General features: G+C 52.0%; 1 protein-coding gene across 4 annotated transcripts; it reads left to right on the top strand.

The window, feature by feature from the left end:
• The first annotated feature begins 525 nt into the window (after nucleotides 1–525).
• On the top strand, nucleotides 526–19490 carry LOC144945044 (uncharacterized). 4 transcript variants are annotated; one of them, XM_078873239.1, is made up of 6 exons: nucleotides 526–770; nucleotides 9893–10155; nucleotides 10614–10705; nucleotides 11286–15788; nucleotides 16471–16688; nucleotides 17165–19490. In XM_078873239.1, the coding sequence occupies exons 2-6, from the start codon at nucleotides 9936–9938 to the stop codon at nucleotides 17232–17234; spliced, it is 5103 nt and encodes a 1700-aa protein (XP_078729365.1). In that variant the 5' UTR covers nucleotides 526–770; nucleotides 9893–9935; the 3' UTR covers nucleotides 17235–19490. The 4 variants fall into 4 exon arrangements, with proteins under 4 accessions (XP_078729365.1, XP_078729364.1, XP_078729363.1 ...); XM_078873238.1 differs by having other exon boundaries at nucleotides 527–752; nucleotides 9860–10155; XM_078873237.1 differs by having other exon boundaries at nucleotides 527–770; nucleotides 9860–10155.
• Nucleotides 19491–19996: the final 506 nt, after the last annotated feature.

Here is a 19996-nt window from a genome sequence, read left to right as displayed (position 1 = left end):
GTGGTGGTGGTGGTGGTTGGGGGGGTCCCCCTTTCTCAATTCAACATTGGCGTCACTCTAGCACCGACGTGGTTAAGGGATCGGAGGTTGGGAGGGGAGAGATTGGGAGGAGGTTGAGAGGAGGGGGAGATTGGGAGGAGGAGGGGGAGATTTGGAGGAGGAGGGGGAGATTGGGAGGAGGGAGATTGGGATGTTGGGATGAGAAGGGGAGAGATTGGGATAAGGGGATGAGGAGGAGGGAGATTTGGAGGAGGAGGAGGGAGATTGGGAAGAGAAGGGGAGAGATTGGGAGGAGGTTGAGAGGAGGGGGAGATTGGGAGGAGGGAGATTGGGAGAAGGGGATGAGGAGGGAGATTTGGAGGAGGAGGAGGTTGAGAGGAGGGGAGATTGGGAGGAGGAGGAGATTGGGAGAAGGCTGGGTGGAGGAGGGGGTGGAGTCTATTTCTCCTCTCCGCCTGCCGCTCGCTCTCGGCAAAGCGAACATGACTTCACTCGCCTGCGTCATTGCCCCCCCCCCTAACAACGCGTCACAGCCGAGACCCGATTCCGCACTGCCACAAGCACGACCCCTCTGCCTCCTATTCCAACCACACACAGCCGCCTTGCTCTCTCTCTCTCTCCCCCCCTTCACAGCCTTGTTCACACACACCCCTGCAGCTACCTGCCCTCCACCCTGGCACCACCATCACCACCACCCACATCACCACCCCCATCACCATCGCCACCCCCGACCCCAACGCAATTGCGCGGCGGTGAGCTGCATCGGCAGGGTGAGTCTGTGGGATGTGCGTGTTGTTGGTGGTGGTGTTGGTGGTGATGGTGGTGGTGTTGTTGGTGGTGGTGTGGTTGTTGGTGGTGGTCTGGTTGGTGGTGGTGGTGGTGGTGTGGTTGTTGGTGGTGTGGTTGTTGGTGGTGGTCTGGTTGGTGGTGGTGGTGGTGTGGTTGGTGGTGGTGGTGTAGTTGGTGGTGGTGTGGTTGGTGTTGGTGGTGATGTTGGTGGTGATGTTGGTGGTGGTGGTGATGTTGTTGGTGGTGGTGATGTTGGTGGTGTAGTTGGTGTTGTTGTTGGTGGTGGTGTTGGTGGTGATGTTGGTGGTGATGTTGGTGGTGTTGGTGGTGGTGATGTTGTTGGTGGTGGTGATGTTGGTGGTGTAGTTGGTGTTGTTGTTGGTGGTGGTGTGGTTGGTGGTGGTGTGGTTGGTGTTGGTGGTGATGTTGGTGGTGTTGGTGGTGGTGGTGATGTTGTTGGTGGTGGTGGTGTTGTTGGTGGTGGTGATGTTGGTGGTGTTGTTGTTGGTGGTGTTTGGTGTTGGTGGTGGTGATGTTGTTGGTGGTGTTTGGTGTTGTTGGTGGTGATGATGTTGTTGATGATGTTGTTGTTGGTGGTGGTGATGTTGGTGGTGTTGTTGTTGTTGCTGGTGGGTTCGTGTGTGAGGAATGACCGCGGTTGAGAATTGTCTGTGAACCCCGCGCGGGGCCCTGGTCACACGAACGCGTGCGAGAGGACGAGCCGCGTGGGGGGTTGCGGAAGGAAAGGAAAAGAAGGAATGGGGGGAAGGGTGTTAGTGGTGGTGGTGGTTGTGAGTGATGGTCCTGGGACTTGCATTGAGAGCCGCTGTAGTGGGGGTGGTGGTGACGAGGAGATGGAGCGATGAAATCGGCACGCGTGCTCAAGGTGCCTCCGGTAGCATCGTGAACATGGCGGATTGCGGGGAGGCTTTCATCCAGCAGTGGAGTGGCTGCATCGTTGTTGTTGTGCTGCTGGTGGTGGTGGTGCTGGTGGTTGACGTGAGCACCACGACCACCACCACCAGCAGCTGCTGCTGCTGCAGCAACCCCCAGGCCGACGGCTTCATTGACGCTTCGTTGTCGGTGTTGTTGTTGTTCAAACTCGGATGTTCCGTATGCAGTTAAATGTGGTTGGTTCGATGAGAATCGATCGATCGATCGATAATCACCACCAACATCAGCTGTGATTGATCCTCTGCTGGATGAAGGCCTCCGTCCAGCAGCAGGCTCCATCCAAGGCCCCCCCCCATCACTCCAACCGCACACTTGGCCTGTCTCTCATCTCTCTCATCTCTAGATTCTCTCTCATCTCTCTCTCGTCTGCCTATCATCTCTCTCATCCCTCTCTCATCTCTAAGCCAATCCGCGAGTTCCTCGTTGGTTGTTGTTGTTGTTGTGCCTTGTTGTTGTGAGTTGTTGTTGTTGTTCCGCAATGTGAGTTCCATAGCTGTCAACCCCTTATCAGTGCCCTAACTCATTACAGACCAATTCAGATCTTATTGGTCACCACGTGTCCCTGAAATATCTCAGCGTGCATCCTACAAAGTCCCATCACAAGGGAGAAACACAAATAGACAATGTTGTTGTTGTTGCCCGTAGTGAAACGTCTCCACGTCGTATGGACCTGAAAACTCAATGTCCCTGTACAAGAATACGGGGCTAAGCTAGGCCTCGGCAAGGTAAATTACCTTTATTACCGGGTTAAAGGGTAAAGGTTTCGACATGCCAAGGGGTAAGGTAAAGAGTAGGGTAAAGGTAGCTCAGAAGAATTACCCGGTAGGGTAAGGGTAGGGCGAATAATTACCTGGTAAATACAGTACCTTCTTTACCGCTAAAAGTTCCGTGGCGCAGTGACGCAGTCCGTGGCCTCCATTTTAAAGTGATGGCGGAGCACATGGAGACGGTCCACGTTCTTGAGGTCGAGGTGCTAGAGGACGAGGATGCCAGCAACGGCTTTTTTGGGGTTGCTGCGAACAGCAATCGAAAGAGGCAGCGGTATGCGTTCCCGTGGGAGCACACACACGATTGGATGGAGGGTGATCCCCATGCACAGCAAGGGAAGCGGCAGTGCGTGCACTGCCGCAAGTGGTTTTCCACCCACACGAACGCGTCGGGGTGGAAAGCCCACCTCAAGAAACACAACGTGCTCGCCCCAGGCAGCGAGGTTGGGACGTCGGCGTCGGCGAGCCACCTAATACAGCAAACGCTGAGCCGGCTAGCAATCCCGGATCGCCTCCTGGTAAAGTTTGAGAACGCGGTGGTGGATTTTGTTATCCAAGGTGCAATCTCTTTGCGAGCCGCCGGCAGCGACAAGTTCAAGACCTTGATCGACACATTGACGCAGGGATACGAGGGCCCGTCGACCCGCACCATCATTCGCAGGATTGTCGAGCATCACGCCATCATGCTGCCCATCGTCGGGGCGTTCTTCTCCAACCTGGACGTCGCCATCTCGCTCACCATCGACGGGTGGTCGAACCGCAACCTGAAGGGATTTTGGATGGTCACGGTGCACTGGATCGACAGCAAATCTGGTGCGTAAAAATCCATGCTGCTGACAATCCTCGATGTGCAGTCCGGAACGGGTGTTGGCAAGCGCATTGGGGCCGCTCTGTTTGAGCACCTCCAAAGCCTCGGGCACAATATCTCGACCAAGCTGCTTGCTGTCACCAGCGACAATGGCTCCGATGCGAACAGTGCTGTCAAGACGTTGTTCGCCCTGGTCAACGTGGACGCCAGATATGAGCAGTTGCGGGCTTGCCACCATATTCGATGTGCGGATCAATCCGTCCAGATCGGTGTCGTCCAAGTTCTAAAACTGATCAAGTCAACAAATGCCGAACTGCGCAAGGCGCTCTTCAATATCAGGTGCAGCAAGGTCGTCCGGCAGTCGTACCGCCGCGAGGCTGAGATCGCCAAGCTCGCCAGCAAGGAGCCGACGCACCAGGATTCGCCGACCAGGTGGCATTCGACGTTTTACATGGGCGACGACGCCATCAAGAAGCGTGTCCCATTGTACATTATCATGGCGCGCTTCCAGGAAGTGATCGGTGTCGGTGCTTTATCTGAACTGCAGTGGGCAAACATCGAGGGCGTGACAGCATTTCTGCGAATGCCGCGCCAGGTCATGGCCTCGTTGTCGGCGGACTACAATTCGACATTGGATCTCGTGCCGGTGACGATGGAGCACCTCGTCCGTCATTGCGATCACGGTGAAGCCGCCCTTGGAGCGATCGATGAGCCCTTGACTGCGACGGGGATGAAGGCCGAACTGGTGCGGTACCGCCACCTACTGGTTCAGGAACCCGCCATTGTGGCATCCTACTTGAATCCACAGCTGCCGAAAACGACAGACCAAGACGAGCTGGCTACACTGAAGGCCACAATCCGCTCTGTCCTGCAGCATCGCTACTCGGACGTGCTCACGATCTCGCCGATGGCAGTTGCTGCCCATATGGAGGAGCGGTCGCTGTTCAGCACCCTGTTCAGCAACGTCGGCAACTCCATAGACGACAGCGATGAAGTCGATCGTTTTCTGAGCATGGGCGTCACGACCGCCAGCGCCTTCATTGACGTAATGCAGTGGTGGTTTCTCCGCAAAGAGCTGCTCCCCGCCCACTACAAGATGGCCTGCGACTACTTGGGAGCGCCGGCGACGTCAACTCCCTGTGAACGTGCGAATAGCGGAGCCGGGCAGGAGTTCACATGCGTTTGCCAGTCGCTGTCAACGACGCTCTTCATAAAGTCCATGTGCTTGCGCTCATGGATCACGGCCGGCTGCCTGAAGGTTCCGTCTAACTGGGCTGGAGCGGCGCAGGATCTTAATGCCTGTCGTCCGTCCAAGGATGATGGCAATGACGAACTTGATCAGGTTGTTGATGAGATCGCCATCGACCAAGACGACTGGGATGAGGAGGTTATGGAGGACAGTGTCGTCGACAGCCTAAACGCCCGATTTGAGAGTATTCTATATGAATAAAGCGTCTTCTTCGTTCTTTCGGTAAAGTCACGTAGAATGGAAATAATAAAATAATAACAATAAAACATAATAAAATAATTCTCACGACGTTTCGGCCACAACGCAAGCAGCTGTCCTCAGGTGAAGACCAGGTCTGTCGGGGAGACAGCGTCTGAATGAAACAGCACCATGCTTGGAGCGTATATTTAATCTGGGTTGGAATATCAAGAGGAATTTAGCATATTTATGGGAAATGCAGGTATGTGATTAGTACTACTTATGCCCGTGCATTATGCAGGATTAGCAGCATCAAAGGGAGGGGATATGGGAAATGCAGGTATGTGATTAGTACTACTTATGCCCGTGCATTATGCAGGATTAGCAGCATCAAAAGGAGGGGATAGGGGTAGCATAAATAAAGGGAAGGAGTGTTAATAGTATGTAGCTGCAGTAACTAAAACCACCACGTAAACAACTAAAGTATAAACTACATAGTATCATCAGTATACTAAATATACTCTAGAATAAGCTGAGTTACTAACAGTAAGTAATCCATTACAATTCTACGTCGTAAAAAATATAGTATGCTTCCATCTAAACTTTATTCTCTTACATCACACGAGTCTACACCGTACTATATACTGCCATAGACAACCCCAACATTAAATTATATACTGTATTGCTATAAACCACACAAACTCCACTCAACATCCTGGCACCAGACAAACTCCACTACATCCTGGCACCAGACAAACTCCACTCTACATCCTGGCACCAGACAAACTCCACTCGACATCCTGGCACCAGACAAACTCCACTCTACATCCTGGCACCAGACAAACTCCACTCTACATCCTGGCACCAGACAAACTCCACTCTACATCCTGGCACCAGACAAACTCCACTCTACATCCTGGCACCAGACAAACTCCACTCTACATCCTGGCACCAGACAAACTCCACTACATCCTGGCACCAGACAACCTCCACTCTACATCCTGGCACCAGACAAACTCCACTCTACATCCTGGCACCAGACAAACTCCACTCTACATCCTGGCACCAGACAACCTCCACTCTACATCCTGGCACCAGACAAACTCCACTCTACATCCTGGCACCAGACAAACTCCACACTACATCCTGGCACCAGACAAACTCCACTCTACATCCTGGCACCAGACAAACTCCACTCTACATCCTGGCACCAGACAAACTCCACTATACATCCTGGCACCAGACAAACTCCACTCTACATCCTGGCACCAGACAAACTCCACTCTAAATCCTGGCACCAGACAAACTCCACTCTACATCCTGGCACCAGACAAACTCCACTCCACATCCTGGCACCAGACAAACTCCACTCTACATCCTGGCACCAGACAAACTCCACTCTACATCCTGGCACCAGACAAACTCCACTTTACATCCTGGCACCAGACAAACTCCACTCCACATCCTGGCACCAGACAAACTCCACACTACATCCTGGCACCAGACAAACTCCACTCTACATCCTGGCACCAGACAAACTCCACTTTACATCCTGGCACCAGACAAACTCCACTCAACATCCTGGCACCAGACAAACTCCACTCTACATCCTGGCACCAGACAAACTCCACTCTACATCCTGGCACCAGACAAACTCCACTCTACATCCTGGCACCAGACAAACTCCACTCTACATCCTGGCACCAGACAAACTCCACTCTGTATCCTGGCACCAGACAAACTCCACTCTACATCCTGGCACCAGACAAACTCCACTCTACATCCTGGCACCAGACAAACTCCACTCTACATCCTGGCACCAGACAAACTCCACTCAACATCCTGGCACCAGACAAACTCCACTCTACATCCTGGCACCAGACAAACTCCACTCTACATCCTGGCACCAGACAAACTCCACTCTACATCCTGGCACCAGACAAACTCCACTCTACATCCTGGCACCAGACAAACTCCACTCTACATCCTGGCACCAGACAAACTCCACTCAACATCCTGGCACCAGACAAACTCCACTCTACATCCTGGCACCAGACAAACTCCACTCTGTATCCTGGCACCAGACAAACTCCACTCTACATCCTGGCACCAGACAAACTCCACTCTACATCCTGGCACCAGACAAACTCCACTCAACATCCTGGCACCAGACAAACTCCACTCTACATCCTGGCACCAGACAAACTCCACTCTACATCCTGGCACCAGACAAACTCCACTCTACATCCTGGCACCAGTCAAACTCCACTCTACATCCTGGCACCAGACAAACTCCACTCTACATCCTGGCACCAGACAAACTCCACTCTACATCCTGGCACCAGACAAACTCCACTCTACATCCTGGCACCAGACAAACTCCACTCTACATCCTGGCACCAGACAAACTCCACTCTACATCCTGGCACCAGACAAACTCCACTCTACATCCTGGCACCAGACAAACTCCACTCTACATCCTGGCACCAGACAAACTCCGCTCTACATCCTGGCACCAGACAAACTCCACTCTACATCCTGGCACCAGACAAACTCCACTCTACATCCTGGCACCAAACAAACTCCACTCTACATCCTGGCACCAGACAAACTCCACTCTGTATCCTGGCACCAGACAAACTCCACTCTACATCCTGGCACCAGACAAACTCAACTCTGTATCCTGGCACCAGTCAAACTCCACTCTACATCCTGGCACCAGACAAACTCCACTCTACATCCTGGCACCAGACAAACTCCACTCTACATCCTGGCACCAGACAAACTCCACTCTGTATCCTGGCACCAGTCAAACTCCACTCTACATCCTGGCACCAGACAAACTCCACTCTACATCCTGGCACCAGACAAACTCCACTCTACATCCTGGCGCCAGACAAACTCCACTCTACATCCTGGCACCAGACAAACTCCACTCTACATCCTGGCACCAGACAAACTCCACTCTACATCCTGGCACCAGACAAACTCCACTCTACATCCTGGCACCAGACAAACTCCTCTACGGTCAACGTCAGTGGCGAGTGTGATCAGTAATCGATCGGCCCCTGAGCATTACTCCTCCTTCACGAAACCTACAAACTGACCAGCGTGGTGAAGTATGGTCGAACCCCCCCCCCCCCCAACTCCGCACCCCATGACTGACACCTCGTGTGAAGGTCTTCACCCAACAGGATAAAGTATCGACAAAGGGGTGTTTCGTAGTGCTGTACTATTATTGTTGTTGTGTGTAAAGCGATTACTATGATCCTGTGATTCTTCGGGAGATTATTCAGAAGATGCTGGCAGCACGTGGAGCAAAACGTGGGACATTATGTCAAACAACGCAACGAAGAGTGAGCAGCGTTGAATCGAGCGAATCGTTCCAAGGTCTCCACCACCACGGCATATAAACTATTTTTGTTGTTGGTGTTTGTGAATGCCCCAATTAAACTTTACGCTAAGTGCAAGGAGAGAGAGAGGTTGTACAAGTGACGGGGTCACTTCCTGTGAAATCAGTCCTGTTGCCCAGTGATTAAATCAAACTGTCTGAAACTTCCTGGTGCCATGTTCAAGTCGTCCGGCTCTATCAAGGCCCTCTCTCTCTCGGACTGCTGCCTCGGACGTCTCTCGAAAACCCCCCAAAAAATCTATCGTCGTGACCATTGGGCAACAGCAGCTCTATCCGCTGCTGGATGATGGCCTCCAGAGCCATTGCCATCTCTCACGTTCTTTGGAATGCAACGGTCCTCCCAGCACCTGTACACGAGCTGATTTCATCGCTGCATCTCCACGGTGGAAATTCCTCTTTCCCTCCTTTGCCAACTCCGTCGTTAGTCTCGATCATAGGCCAGACACCCAAGCCCACTCGCAGTGCTTTTTCTTAAAACCCAATATGATGTTTTTAACCTGATTTTGTTCTTCAATCCATGTGTTAGTGTGTGTGTGAGCGCGGTGGTTAGCGCGCTGTGCTATGAACTCTGCGACTTGAGCCAACATCAGTGATGAATATCAGAGCTGGTTCTGGTCTTCCCCTGGAACGGCTCAGCCTTAAATGAGTACAGTAACTGATGGACTGTGTAAACAGCATCGAGGAAACAAAAGCGGCCGGGCGTGGTGCTGGCCAGCTAACTCCACCCCTCACCTTGTGTGTTGTGCCAGCCTTCATTGGTGCTTGCTAACAGCACTTGCCCCAACAAAGGCTAAATAGGGGGTCTTTGTGATATCTGCCTCCTTGATGGACATAGTCAGCTGTGTTGTACAGCCTCTTGAGATGCGGTTGAAAATAGAAGCTCTATAAAATTCAGAGTGTTGTTGGGTCATACGTGGCTTTTTTGGGAATATCCGCGCACTTGTCGATGAACCGAAATGAGTGGGGATATGACGTGCAAAGATATGTATTATTTATACACCCTTGCCAGCAGCTGCAAAAACGTGATTAGGCAATGGGCCTGGCTGCATGAATACCAGGAAGTAATGCCACTGCGTGCGTAGGTGTTGGTGGTTGTGCTCCGCAGCTCTCCAATGTGTTTTAGTTGTGATTGTCCAGCATTTTGTTCCACAAAAACTGGGAGATTCGTAAACAAATGAAAGCATACGCACCGTCAATATTCACTCCACGTTGCTAGGGACCTTCCTCGGGAGCTTGTTCAGAAGATGCAGCCAGCACATGGAACGAAATGTCGGACATTATTCTGAACAACGCAACGAAGAGCTAGCAGCGTTGTGCAAATCCTCGAGGTAGATTAACGATTAACTGTCGTCTTTCTGACGTCTCGTGAATCGCTTAAAATTCATGCATGGTGTTGAGGATTTCAGAGGTAAATTCGTGAAATGTTTTCAATCAGTCACACCTGATGGTACAAATTGGCAATATAAATTAATTATATAGTACCTGTTCGTCCAAATTGCTAATATGCTAAAACATTAAACACCAAAATACATAGGAACCTACTTATCTTACAAAAGCATGAAATATAAACACATTTACCAGCAGCAGCAACAGCTCAATGTATGCAAAAGAATGCTTAATCTGAACACAAAATGTGACGGGTGACAAGCCCGACTCTACACCGCCCACAGTCGAGCAACATTCTGTGCAAATCCCCGAAACAGATTAACGACCAGCCATCGTCGCCGTGCTGGCAGTGTCTCGCCACTCGCTGAGCGAGCCGCCGCCGGTGGCAGCAGGATGAGCCAGGAGCCGGGCCCCAGCCGGGGCGAAGTGGCGCAAGTGGACGGACGCCGCGTGTGGGTCCGCCGCGTGCCACTCGGGCACAACGAGGAGACGCTCCGCGATAAGCTGCTCATCCACTTCCTCAAGCCGAGCAAGGGCGGCGGGGAGGTGCTGGAGGTGATCTACCCGACGGAGATTCCCGGCTGTGCCCTGCTCACCTTCCAAGACTCGCAGGGTAGGTAGCAGTGCGTAGCGGTTAGCGCAACGCGTTACGAACCTGGCGACCCGAGTTCGATTACAGCTCGCAGTCAACACCATTGACAATTATCTGAACTGGTCCAGGACTTCGCCTAGTTGTCCTTCTCCCCACACCACCGATTAGCACGGTCGGCTATGTATGGTGCGAAAGAAGTTCAGCATACGTACATACAAATGAGTACCTGGTGCGGTATGTGTAAACATCGCCACTCGGTAGACAAAGGTGACCAGGCGTGGTGTTAGCCACCTACCCCCTTCGTGCCGGCCTTCATAGATGCTCAGTAACAACACTTGACCCAAAAGTCTGTTATGGCTATATGGGATGATCTTTGTCTTTGTATATATATGCTCTCGCCTACCGTGCATGCTCACCCCAGCACTGCCTTTGTCACCCGAAGATGTTTCCTCTGTCCCTTGAACGCCGGACGTGTTCAGTGGCAAGACGGGTGATGAAGCACAAGCCACACATCCTGAGCATCGATAAGGTGGAACACGAGTTGCAGGTGTCTCCATACAGCGACAATAAGGCGAGAACCCTGCAAATTCACCACACCTCGTGTGTCGTCGCGCCTTGCTAGAAGGTAGAGTTGCTCACACCGCCATTGGCGGGAAGGGACCTCCACTAGAAGGAGTTTTACAGAGCCCCTTCAGGCTCTGAAGGGTATTTTCTGTACGTGTGTATGTTGAATTTCTTTCGCACCGTACGTAGCCCACCGTGCTAATCGGAGGTGCGAGTAAGGACAACAAACTGAACAACAAGCCGTTGTAATAAATTAGTTTTCAATCAAAATTTTAAAGTGCACAGTTCCAGTGGCTTCCTAATATCAGAAGGAAGAGAGTTCCAGATGGCCGCAGGTGGAAGTACCCACACTCCCCCACTACATGTGACCTGCTGTTGGACTAATCGGATACACATTCATACTGCTGTGTGGTCTGAGAAAGTGAAATTTGAACAAAGTTGTCCATCTTTTTCCACTTCCACGCCGGGAGATGGAACGGAATCGGCGACCTCCAGATCGCAAGATCGGTGTGCTTACCGGACGCACGGTCTTCCGTCTCTAGTTTTATCCGTTGCAAACGTGGTCGGTATGAACGCTGCCCTCGCAGGTTATCGAGAAGGTGACGATGGTGGTGAACCTGGAGACGCTGCGGGACGACGCGGCGGTCCTGGGCCTGTTGAAAAGCTCGGGGCTGTACCACAGGAGGGCGGCAGCGCAGTGGTTCGTGGAGGGGACATTCCGCGAAGTGCAGAGAGTGCACGACGAGCTGCTCTACCTCGTGAGCAGCGAGCACAACGGCGGATTCTCCTTGGTAGAGCACGGGGCGGCGGCGGCACATTTCGGCACCACGAGTCACCGGCCGCCAGAGGACGCTGCTAGCCGTAAGCCGTCGTCGCAGAGGGCCGCCGATGAAAGTTTCGAAAGCAGAAAAGGATTTTCAAAGCAGCACTCAAATGCAAAGGCGCTTCCGGACCCATCGCATCCATCGGTGGACCCACAACACAAGGCGGAAAGTAAAAGACCCTTTTCGCAAGAGGAGGCCGGTGACCGTCTTTCATTGGAGCACATTGAAAAGTGCAAGTTAATGTCTTTGAAAGCAGACAACAGCAAAATGCCGGAGGTAAGTCTCGTTAACAGGACTGTATCTACCGTGGTCCAGGCTCCTCATCAACAAATAGTTCCCGACAAAAGTAAACTTTCCAACAACAGAAATTCCCACCCGAGACCGGTGGGGCTGCAGCAGTTGGATAGCAGGTCAGTTTCGGTACAAACCAACAACTGTCGATTCACCTCCGAGAGCGCTGCAGCTCTGCCGTCCACCTCTTCAAAGTTGAGGGCCAATAACGGAGCCGAGCCCGTGAAGGCGGACAATCAAAAGCAGCCTCTCGACTGGTCACATGGCGGCACCCACGGTGACACTTCTACTAAAATACCCAACAGAGAAAAGGCCATCGGTCACCCGAAAAATTCCAAAGCGACCCCGATGGAGACCGCAAAAGGCGCGGCACCCAGAGCCGCTCAGGAAACGGAGACGCGCGGCAGATCGGCGGCGCTTCACGACAAGAAGGCGCAGCCCACGCAAAGAGCCGGCGCTCATGTGGTGGCGCTGCCCGAGCGGGGTCTGCACAGTGAAGAATATTCGGTGGCGATGGACACGGACGTATTTCAGTACATCAAGAAATTCTACAAGCAGCAGTACAACGACGTCTTGAGCAGGAACCATGCCGAGTGCGTCGAGTGTGAGAGCGGAGAGATCACCACCGTGTATTTTCAGTCGCAGGCGGTGGGCCGGTTGGACGACGCCGACGGTAAACGCAAGATGTGCAGAGCGAGGAATGAGCTGTCCACGTTTTATCAGAAATTTCAGGACAAGCTTTGCCAAGAGTGGGTCGACCTGAGTCCGGCGTCTTTGAGCGTGGAGAAGCTGACAAAAATATGCCAAGCCATGCAGAATAAGTACAAGGAAATTCTTATAAAGCGATACCAAGCAGAGTTCTGTCTGGTTGGAGAGATCTCTAAGGTGTACGAGGCAGCCAGTGAACTTAAATCCTACAATAAATTACCAGACGACGATCAGCGTGGCATCCTAGAGGGAGACACGTTCACCAAATCGACACTTTTATACAAAACGTTTGATGCCCGTACCACTGAAGGTCTTTACAATATATCCGGTAGTATGAGCTCTAATTTTATGAAAGACGAAGCTGGGGCCAAAGAAAAGGCACCCACCACCAACACCACCAGCGGAGGCGGAGCCAATTCAGACGGGAGGGCATCCAACAAAACCTTCGAGGGCCAGACAGACACCTCGCATGGCTATGCATTGCCTGAAATGTACGGGATGTCGGCGTTTGCTAGGAGGCAGGTGGATTACGCAAATACTGACGTTAATTCTTACAGGTCGTCGTTTTTGGGAAGACACGACGAGGCGAATGAATTCTCCGGCTCCTCGGACGGTGTCCTGAAAGAAGCGACGGGCAGAAAGCAGCAGTGTGCCACGATGTCGTCGGCGTTCTTGCAGGAGAGAGGCTCGAGGGTTAGATCGGCAGACGTCTCCTCGAAAATCCAGTTGCGGTCACAGAGCCTAGACGTGCCATTTCGGTCGTCGCAAACCCCGGACGAGCCGTTTGACCTCAGCCGTTGTCCTGAAAGTGTGGCCATGGACACAATGGTATGGACGTACATTGAGACGTTTCACAAAGCGCGCTGCAGAGAGCTGGGTGGCAAGTACAACGTGGACGTCGCCAAACGCATTGACGGCGATATCGTGACGCTTCAGTTTTCGTCTGCGAACAAATCCATCCCGGAATGTGACCCCAGGAGCTTCGGGAAGGAAATTGCTCAGCTCTACAATTCCGTGGAGAAAACGCTGGGCCAGCAGTTCATCCCGATTGATGAAATCAACCTGCTGCGGGAGAGTGGCGGTATACACGGCATAGCGACCATGAAGCACGTGTGGAGGCGGCTCAAGGAGAGGTTCCCCGAGGTGCTGTTCTCCGAAAGCGCCGGCGGCATCTGTGTGGTCGGCAGGAGCGAGGAGTGCGTGGCCGCTGCCAATGAGCTCAGAATGGTCAATACCACCATCGCCGACGACCAGCGCGAAGCGGAGAAGCAGCTGGGCCCGTCAAACAGACAAGCTGCTCGTGCAGTTGGCCACGAAGCGGGCGCCAGAAGCAAGCACTTGGCTGAGCAAAGTGGCTTTAGATATGAGAGTGCGACGGCCAATGATACCGGTGCTGCTGCTGACGTCCTTTCATGGCCACTGGGCGGGTCGGACTTTATCGGAGAATCCAATGGCGCATCGACGTCTTCGTCTTCTACCACGTCGTTAAGCAGCAAGCTTCAGCACTCCGCCGGCTTCGATCGATGTCCGGAAGAAATGTTATCTCTGCACAATGAGCAGCGAACGACGGACTACTACGCCTCCTCGCATTTCTACTTTCCGAGCGCAAGCGGCGTGCGAGTGGACAGGGGACCCTCGAATGCTCCAGACCACGGTGCGTCTGCTTTGGCCGAACACCTCCAGCCCAGGGAGGAGGCAGATCGAGGCAGAAGGAGAAATTGTTCCGACGCGCACCATGTGGAATCCGCCGTGAAGAAACAGTCCAACGTCGAGAAGATCGCCGATGACACATTCTCGGTGGACGCCTTGAAATTCCAGTACTTGGAGAAGTTCTGCAAAGTAGAGCTCGACGGCATCCTGAAGAGGTACAACGTTCAGATCACCATCCTGCAGCAGAAGCCAAACCTGGTGTTGAAGCTCACGGCGTGTGCGACAGGCGCAGGTAAAGTGGAGGATGCATCGAAGGTGTTTCTGGTCTGGTACCTGAACAAGTGCTACAGTTTACACATAGAGTACCTCCTGATGGACGGCGTTGCCGTGCAACTGTCCGAGGAGGAGATTCAAATTTACAGCACGGACCTCCAGCAGAGGAATCCTCCCCTGCTGCTCACACGGCACAACGACCTCATCGTGATTGTGGGTCAGAAGGATGGCTGCCTGGCGGCTGTGCACGGGCTCGCAGAGCTGCTTGCCGCGTGCGTCTCTCGCGAGCCGTCCGGCCGTACCCCGCATTCTGCTTCCTCCGAAAAGGACTCTCAAGTCTCCCCTCGACACTTTGGCGAGGGCGACGGCAGGAGGAACCCTCAGAACCACGTTCACACCCTGCCACAGAGGCATCAGCAGAAGCAGACCAGAGGCCTCGAAGGCGCGAAAACCAGCTCCAGAATTTTGCCAAACAGGTTCAGCTTCGAGACCAGGGGGGCGAAAGCCGCGACCCTGCGTAGCCCCTCGGCGAAGGAGCCGAGCGCCAAGCCGAGGTCATCGGAGTCGCGAGGACGGCAGGACAACGTGGACGTGGAGAGGGGCTCGGCGAGCGGCGCGCTGAGACGGTCGTCGTCGTTGCCCCGCAACATGGCGCGACAGACGCCCGTGCAGAACGCGCAGAAGCCGAAGGATTCGCGCGCGGACGTCTGCAAGGCGCAGGACATGGGCAGGAGGCTGCAGAAATCTCAGGACTTGCTGACGTCCGCCGTCTCGACCAAAACCAACCTGGACGGGGCCGCCCTTAAAGACACCAACGTGTTCGCACAGGGCCTCTCCTCCAGGCACTCCGCCGCCGCCATCAAGGAGCGTGCCGACAAGGGCCTGTGGACAAGCGATGGCTCGGCCGCGGGCATGCGCAGGTGGACCTCCCTGGAGGAGCTTGGCGGCTCAAGAAGGAACCCGGCGAACGCCACTGGGGAGGGACGGGCATCGCCGCGGGATGAGCTCCGCGAGCATTGCCGAACGTCGCCGGCGCCCCTGCTGTCCCTGGAAAAGACATGCTCCCGGTGCCAGCAGTTCTCTGGGCAAGTGGTGAGGCTGAACTGCGGGCATTGCCTCTGCGATCGCTGCCTGGGATCGCCTCCCAGGGTCCCGGCGGAGGCGAGGGCCTCGTTCTGCCCCATGTGTCTGTTGGGAGAGGCGGCGGCGGCGGCTGAGGGAGCAGTGGCAGGATCGGACCTCGGAGGCAGCATGAGCTCAGCCGTGCTCAATTTTCCTCTGCCGGGACACAGCAAGCAGCTGACCATCAAGATCACCTACAACATCCCTGATGGCATCCAAGGGGTTTGTACGGATTTTGTTTTCTAACATTGCTCACTGGCAATTTACGATGCTGTTTGTATTTGTGTAATGTAAATCAAGGGACCTTTAAATGGACATACTCTTAGTTCTTTCGGTAAAGTCACGTAGGTAAAAAATGAAATGATGACGGAGACTTGTGTTGCCTCCGAAACGTCGTGATTGTTTTATTTTTTATTAATTTTAATTTCATTTTTTACCTACGTGACTTTACCGAAAGAACTAAGAGTATGAATCCTTGCAGTCACGAAAGCTTCAAATCTAGAATTTAAATGGACAGTCTATTGCTCTCACAACTCAGGTTTTTTTGGTACGTGCAGAGCAGGAGGGAGCTGTGTTACAGCGGTTAGAATCCTTCACCTATGAATCTGGCAACTGGAGTTTGATTTCCGGCCATGCCTAGCAGTGAGTAATATCTGAACTAGTCGTGGGCCCCCTGCATGTGACCAAGATTATTAACTCATTACCACGTAAAAAAATATTCCCCTTTACTTACCGATTAGTGACAGCTAAGATGCTTGGCATGACGGATTGGCCACGGTGGTGGGGGAGGGTTTGCGCGGCCATGTGAAGCGAAGCTACGGGCTGCATCCGGCCGTTGTTTTGCCCCCACCGCTACCGTAGTAAAGCGATCGGGCGTGTTGTGTCTATCTGCGGCTCAAAGCAGAGGCGGGACCCGTACCCCGGACGCCCCTACTTTGGCGGAACCTTCGAGGCCTACCTGCCCGACAGCCCCGAGGGCCGGCGCGTTTTGTCGCTGCTCACGAACGCCTTCCAGCGCGGTCTCACGTTCGCGGTGCGCGCCACCGGCGGGACTTCGGGCCAGGCACGTGTCACCTGGAACGGGATCCCCCACAAGACGGCCGTGTTCAGCAGCAGCTGCGGGTGAGCGGTGTGAGCGGAAAACGTGCCTGGGGGGGGTACCCCCCCACCACCGACCCCCCCCCCCACCCTCCCCCTCACCCCCTCCTCCTCCCTGTGACCCGTACTTGACCGGTGCGGTGAAGTATGGTCAAGTAATCCCCCCGTGATTCACGCGGTGTGCGAAGGCCTTCAGAAGTGGCTTGACAAAGCGCTGTAAAGTATTATCGTTATTGTATGCACCGTACGTAGCCAACCGTGCTAATCCAGACAGCCGCAGAAGCGCATCTGAAAGCGCGCGATTCGGTGATAATCTTTATTCGACAGTTAGCCAAAAGCCTCTGCGAGGATGACTGGAGTTTGGACGAGAGGAGATTGCGTGATGATGGGTTGTTATTAACAGGTTCCAGTGCAGCAAACTAAAAATGCGGAGCCAAACATCATAACGGCAAATTGATTCTAGAATGTCACATCATAACTGTTTGACTCTTGTTTTGCAGGGAAAGCTATCCGGATTCTTCCTACCTGACCAGGGTGTGCAATGCTCTGCGTGCCAAAGGAGTGGAGTAATTGTATCCTTTCTGCTGCTCATGCTGCGGCCGACTGCAGAAGGTCCACGGCAATACACTCGGCATTTTTGGGGTAATCGTTGTCATTGGCAGTTATCGGCCATATTCACTGGCAAGAGCACTTAATATTGGCAGCTATGGCAACTTGGTACGGCAGTGACGCAGAATGTGGACGGAGTTGTTTCGTCTATAAAACATAAATCGGTGCCGACAATATTGCCCGTGACAATTCCCGTAAAATTGTCTCGGTGTATCGTGGAGTTCCAGAGGCTGGCTCGTGCCATGTTCGAGAAACTCTGAAATACATTTGGCAGGGTCATCGTTAGGGATTTTAACTGTTTCAGTGATTTTTAAATTGACGAGAACCCGCGAAAGAAACTTCCCTTTTGCAATTTACGTATAGTTAACTTTAATCCCTACACATCGCAGTTACGTCGCTTGGGTTTGAAGAGCAATTTTGAAAAGTGTAAAAAAAATGAATGCTCGCCACAATCACACTGTTGTTCAATTATTTAGCATTTAAAAGGGGCTTCTTAGCAATCGCTTTTCTTCATTTCAATATACCTTAAAGGTTTGCCGCTGAGCCTCCGTTATGTATTTTCCCGCAGCATGTTATTGGTTCAATTTCACAATATTCTGAATTTGGAGGATGTGGCTTTTATACCGAGAATTTCCAGCAATGCAGGGTTTCCCAAATGACATTGCTCATGACCTAGCATGGGCCCTCTCTCTCCAACTCTACAAATTTTAATGCATTCAAATACGAATTAAGTAGGTTCACACCGCGCTTGCCTGATGATTGCCAAACAATTCACTTGACGTGTCACATGACAAACATGTAGAGTATACACGTGCACGCAAAATCGCTCGTGCCATGTGGCACAACCGCCATCATTCGTCACTGGGCACGTCACCACAGCGCTTGTGCCAGGCCAGGTGCATGTTGAGGCCACGTGCTGTGCCATTGATGGCTCGCTGGCAGGTGGCACATAATCTCTGTGTTTGAGTTGGCATGCTACACAACTTGAGACACATTGACGAGAAAAAATGCAATGGCAAAGATCCCCCGTTTAGCCTATCAAGTATCTGTTGAGGCCGATGCAGCACACATGGGGGTAGGTGGCCAACATCCCACCTGGCCGTCTTTGTCTCCCCTGTGCTGATGTTTCCAAAGAAAAAGATTCCCCGTAGAACCTAAACAAACTGTTGGGGCAAGTGCTGTTAGCAAGTAGCACCTATGAACGCCGGACTGGCACATGAGGGGGTGGGTGGCCAGCACCACGCCCGGCCGCACGCCGGGCCGCATTTGTCTCCCGAGTGGCAATGTTTTTAAACATCGCACCAGGTACTGAATTGAGGCTGAGTCGACCTAGGGGAGGCCCAGGACCAGTTCAGATAATCGTCACTTGTATTGGCCGTGAGCAGGAATCGATCCCGGGTTGTTGGGTTCGTAGTGCAGTGCACTCACCGTTACGCAACCGCTGATGTTTACAGACACACACACACGATCTCTCTTAATTTGAATCCGCACTAATCACACGGAATGTGTTTTAGCAATCATCACTTGCGTGCAGCGTGTAACGACTTGATTTGTATTCTAATAGAGGTGAATTGTAAAATACGACCTCCCATGGTTTGTCGCAAGGACTGGAGTGTGAAGAATTCTCGTTTGAGGTGGTTACAAAAAAATAATCGGATAAGTGTGAACGGGTGGGGTCATGCCAGCCCAAACCTACATGGATATCATCCTCATCATAGCTGCTGAATGAAGGCCTTTCCAAGCTCATCGCCATGCAAATTCGCTCTACTTATCGTTCAAATGTTTTTTAAAAGTTGCCAAAAATTAAATTTCCAGATGTACAGCAACAACTACACGCCATGCGTATACACAAATTCACTGTCGGCTTATTGAGCTGTTTAAAAGAGTGTACATTCCACTGTAATAACATTTACTCCGGTTACTTGTTTTATATATAGTATATATTGTATATGCATACAATGCACTTTAAGAGCCAGTTTTATTATACTGTTTAAAAAAAAAACAATAAATAAGACTTGGGAAGAGATGTGAAATATTTTTTTATACAGGGAGACCCGTTTTTGAAAACGCTTTCGCCAATCTACTGGACTATGATTTACTATCACGCATTTGTGAAGGTTTAATAAAAAGTTGTCTTATAAAAAGAACGTTTGTGTTTTATTGCAGCTTTCCGTATGTTTTTTGGGTGAGAACGCATGCATATAAATGTGTCGTGAAACCCACCACCACCTGACACAGCCAATTAGTAAGGGTTGTCATGTAAACAACAAATGCCGATTTGTTACTAGTGTGTGTTGGAGAGTAAACCCACAACATTTTCAATTCGATGACCGCGACGTTTCCCCATTAATTACAACTGGCATCATCGGCGACAGCCAGCACAAAGCTGCCTGTTTTGTTGACGTGACAAACTTTACTAATTGGCTGCCGGGTGGTGGCGGGTTTAACGACACGTTTATATTTCGATTTAAAGCTTTCGTGATTGCAGGGATTCATCTTCTTGGTTCTTTAGGTAAAGTCAAGTAAAATGGAAATAATAAGATAATAAAAATAAAACATAATATAATAATATTATAGAATAATATTTACGTGATCTAACCCCCAAAAAAATATATCTTATGTGCGTTTTCACCAAGATTATATTACAATCGTTACGGTTCGTTCATTGAGTTTTTGAGCCAGGATGGGCGAGGCCTGGGCAACGACAAATATGCAATTGCCAA

Source organism: Lampetra fluviatilis, chromosome 36, assembly GCF_964198595.1.
Source record: "Lampetra fluviatilis chromosome 36, kcLamFluv1.1, whole genome shotgun sequence".
In the NCBI taxonomy this organism is placed as follows: Eukaryota; Metazoa; Chordata; class Hyperoartia; order Petromyzontiformes; family Petromyzontidae; genus Lampetra; species Lampetra fluviatilis.
The sequence above is the reverse complement of the archived record's forward strand: the minus strand, read 5'-3'. Positions and strand labels throughout refer to the sequence as shown.

Coding starts and splice junctions, on each gene's coding strand:
- LOC144945044 (XM_078873239.1), top strand. CDS start 9,936: ATGAGCCAGGAGCCGGGCCCCAGCCGGGGCGAAGTGGCGCAAGTGGAC. Junction 10,706..11,285: donor CTCCATACAGCGACAATAAG/GCGAGAACCCTG, acceptor CTGCCCTCGCAG/GTTATCGAGAAGGTGACGAT. Junction 15,789..16,470: donor TCCCTGATGGCATCCAAGGG/GTTTGTACGGAT, acceptor GGCTCAAAGCAG/AGGCGGGACCCGTACCCCGG.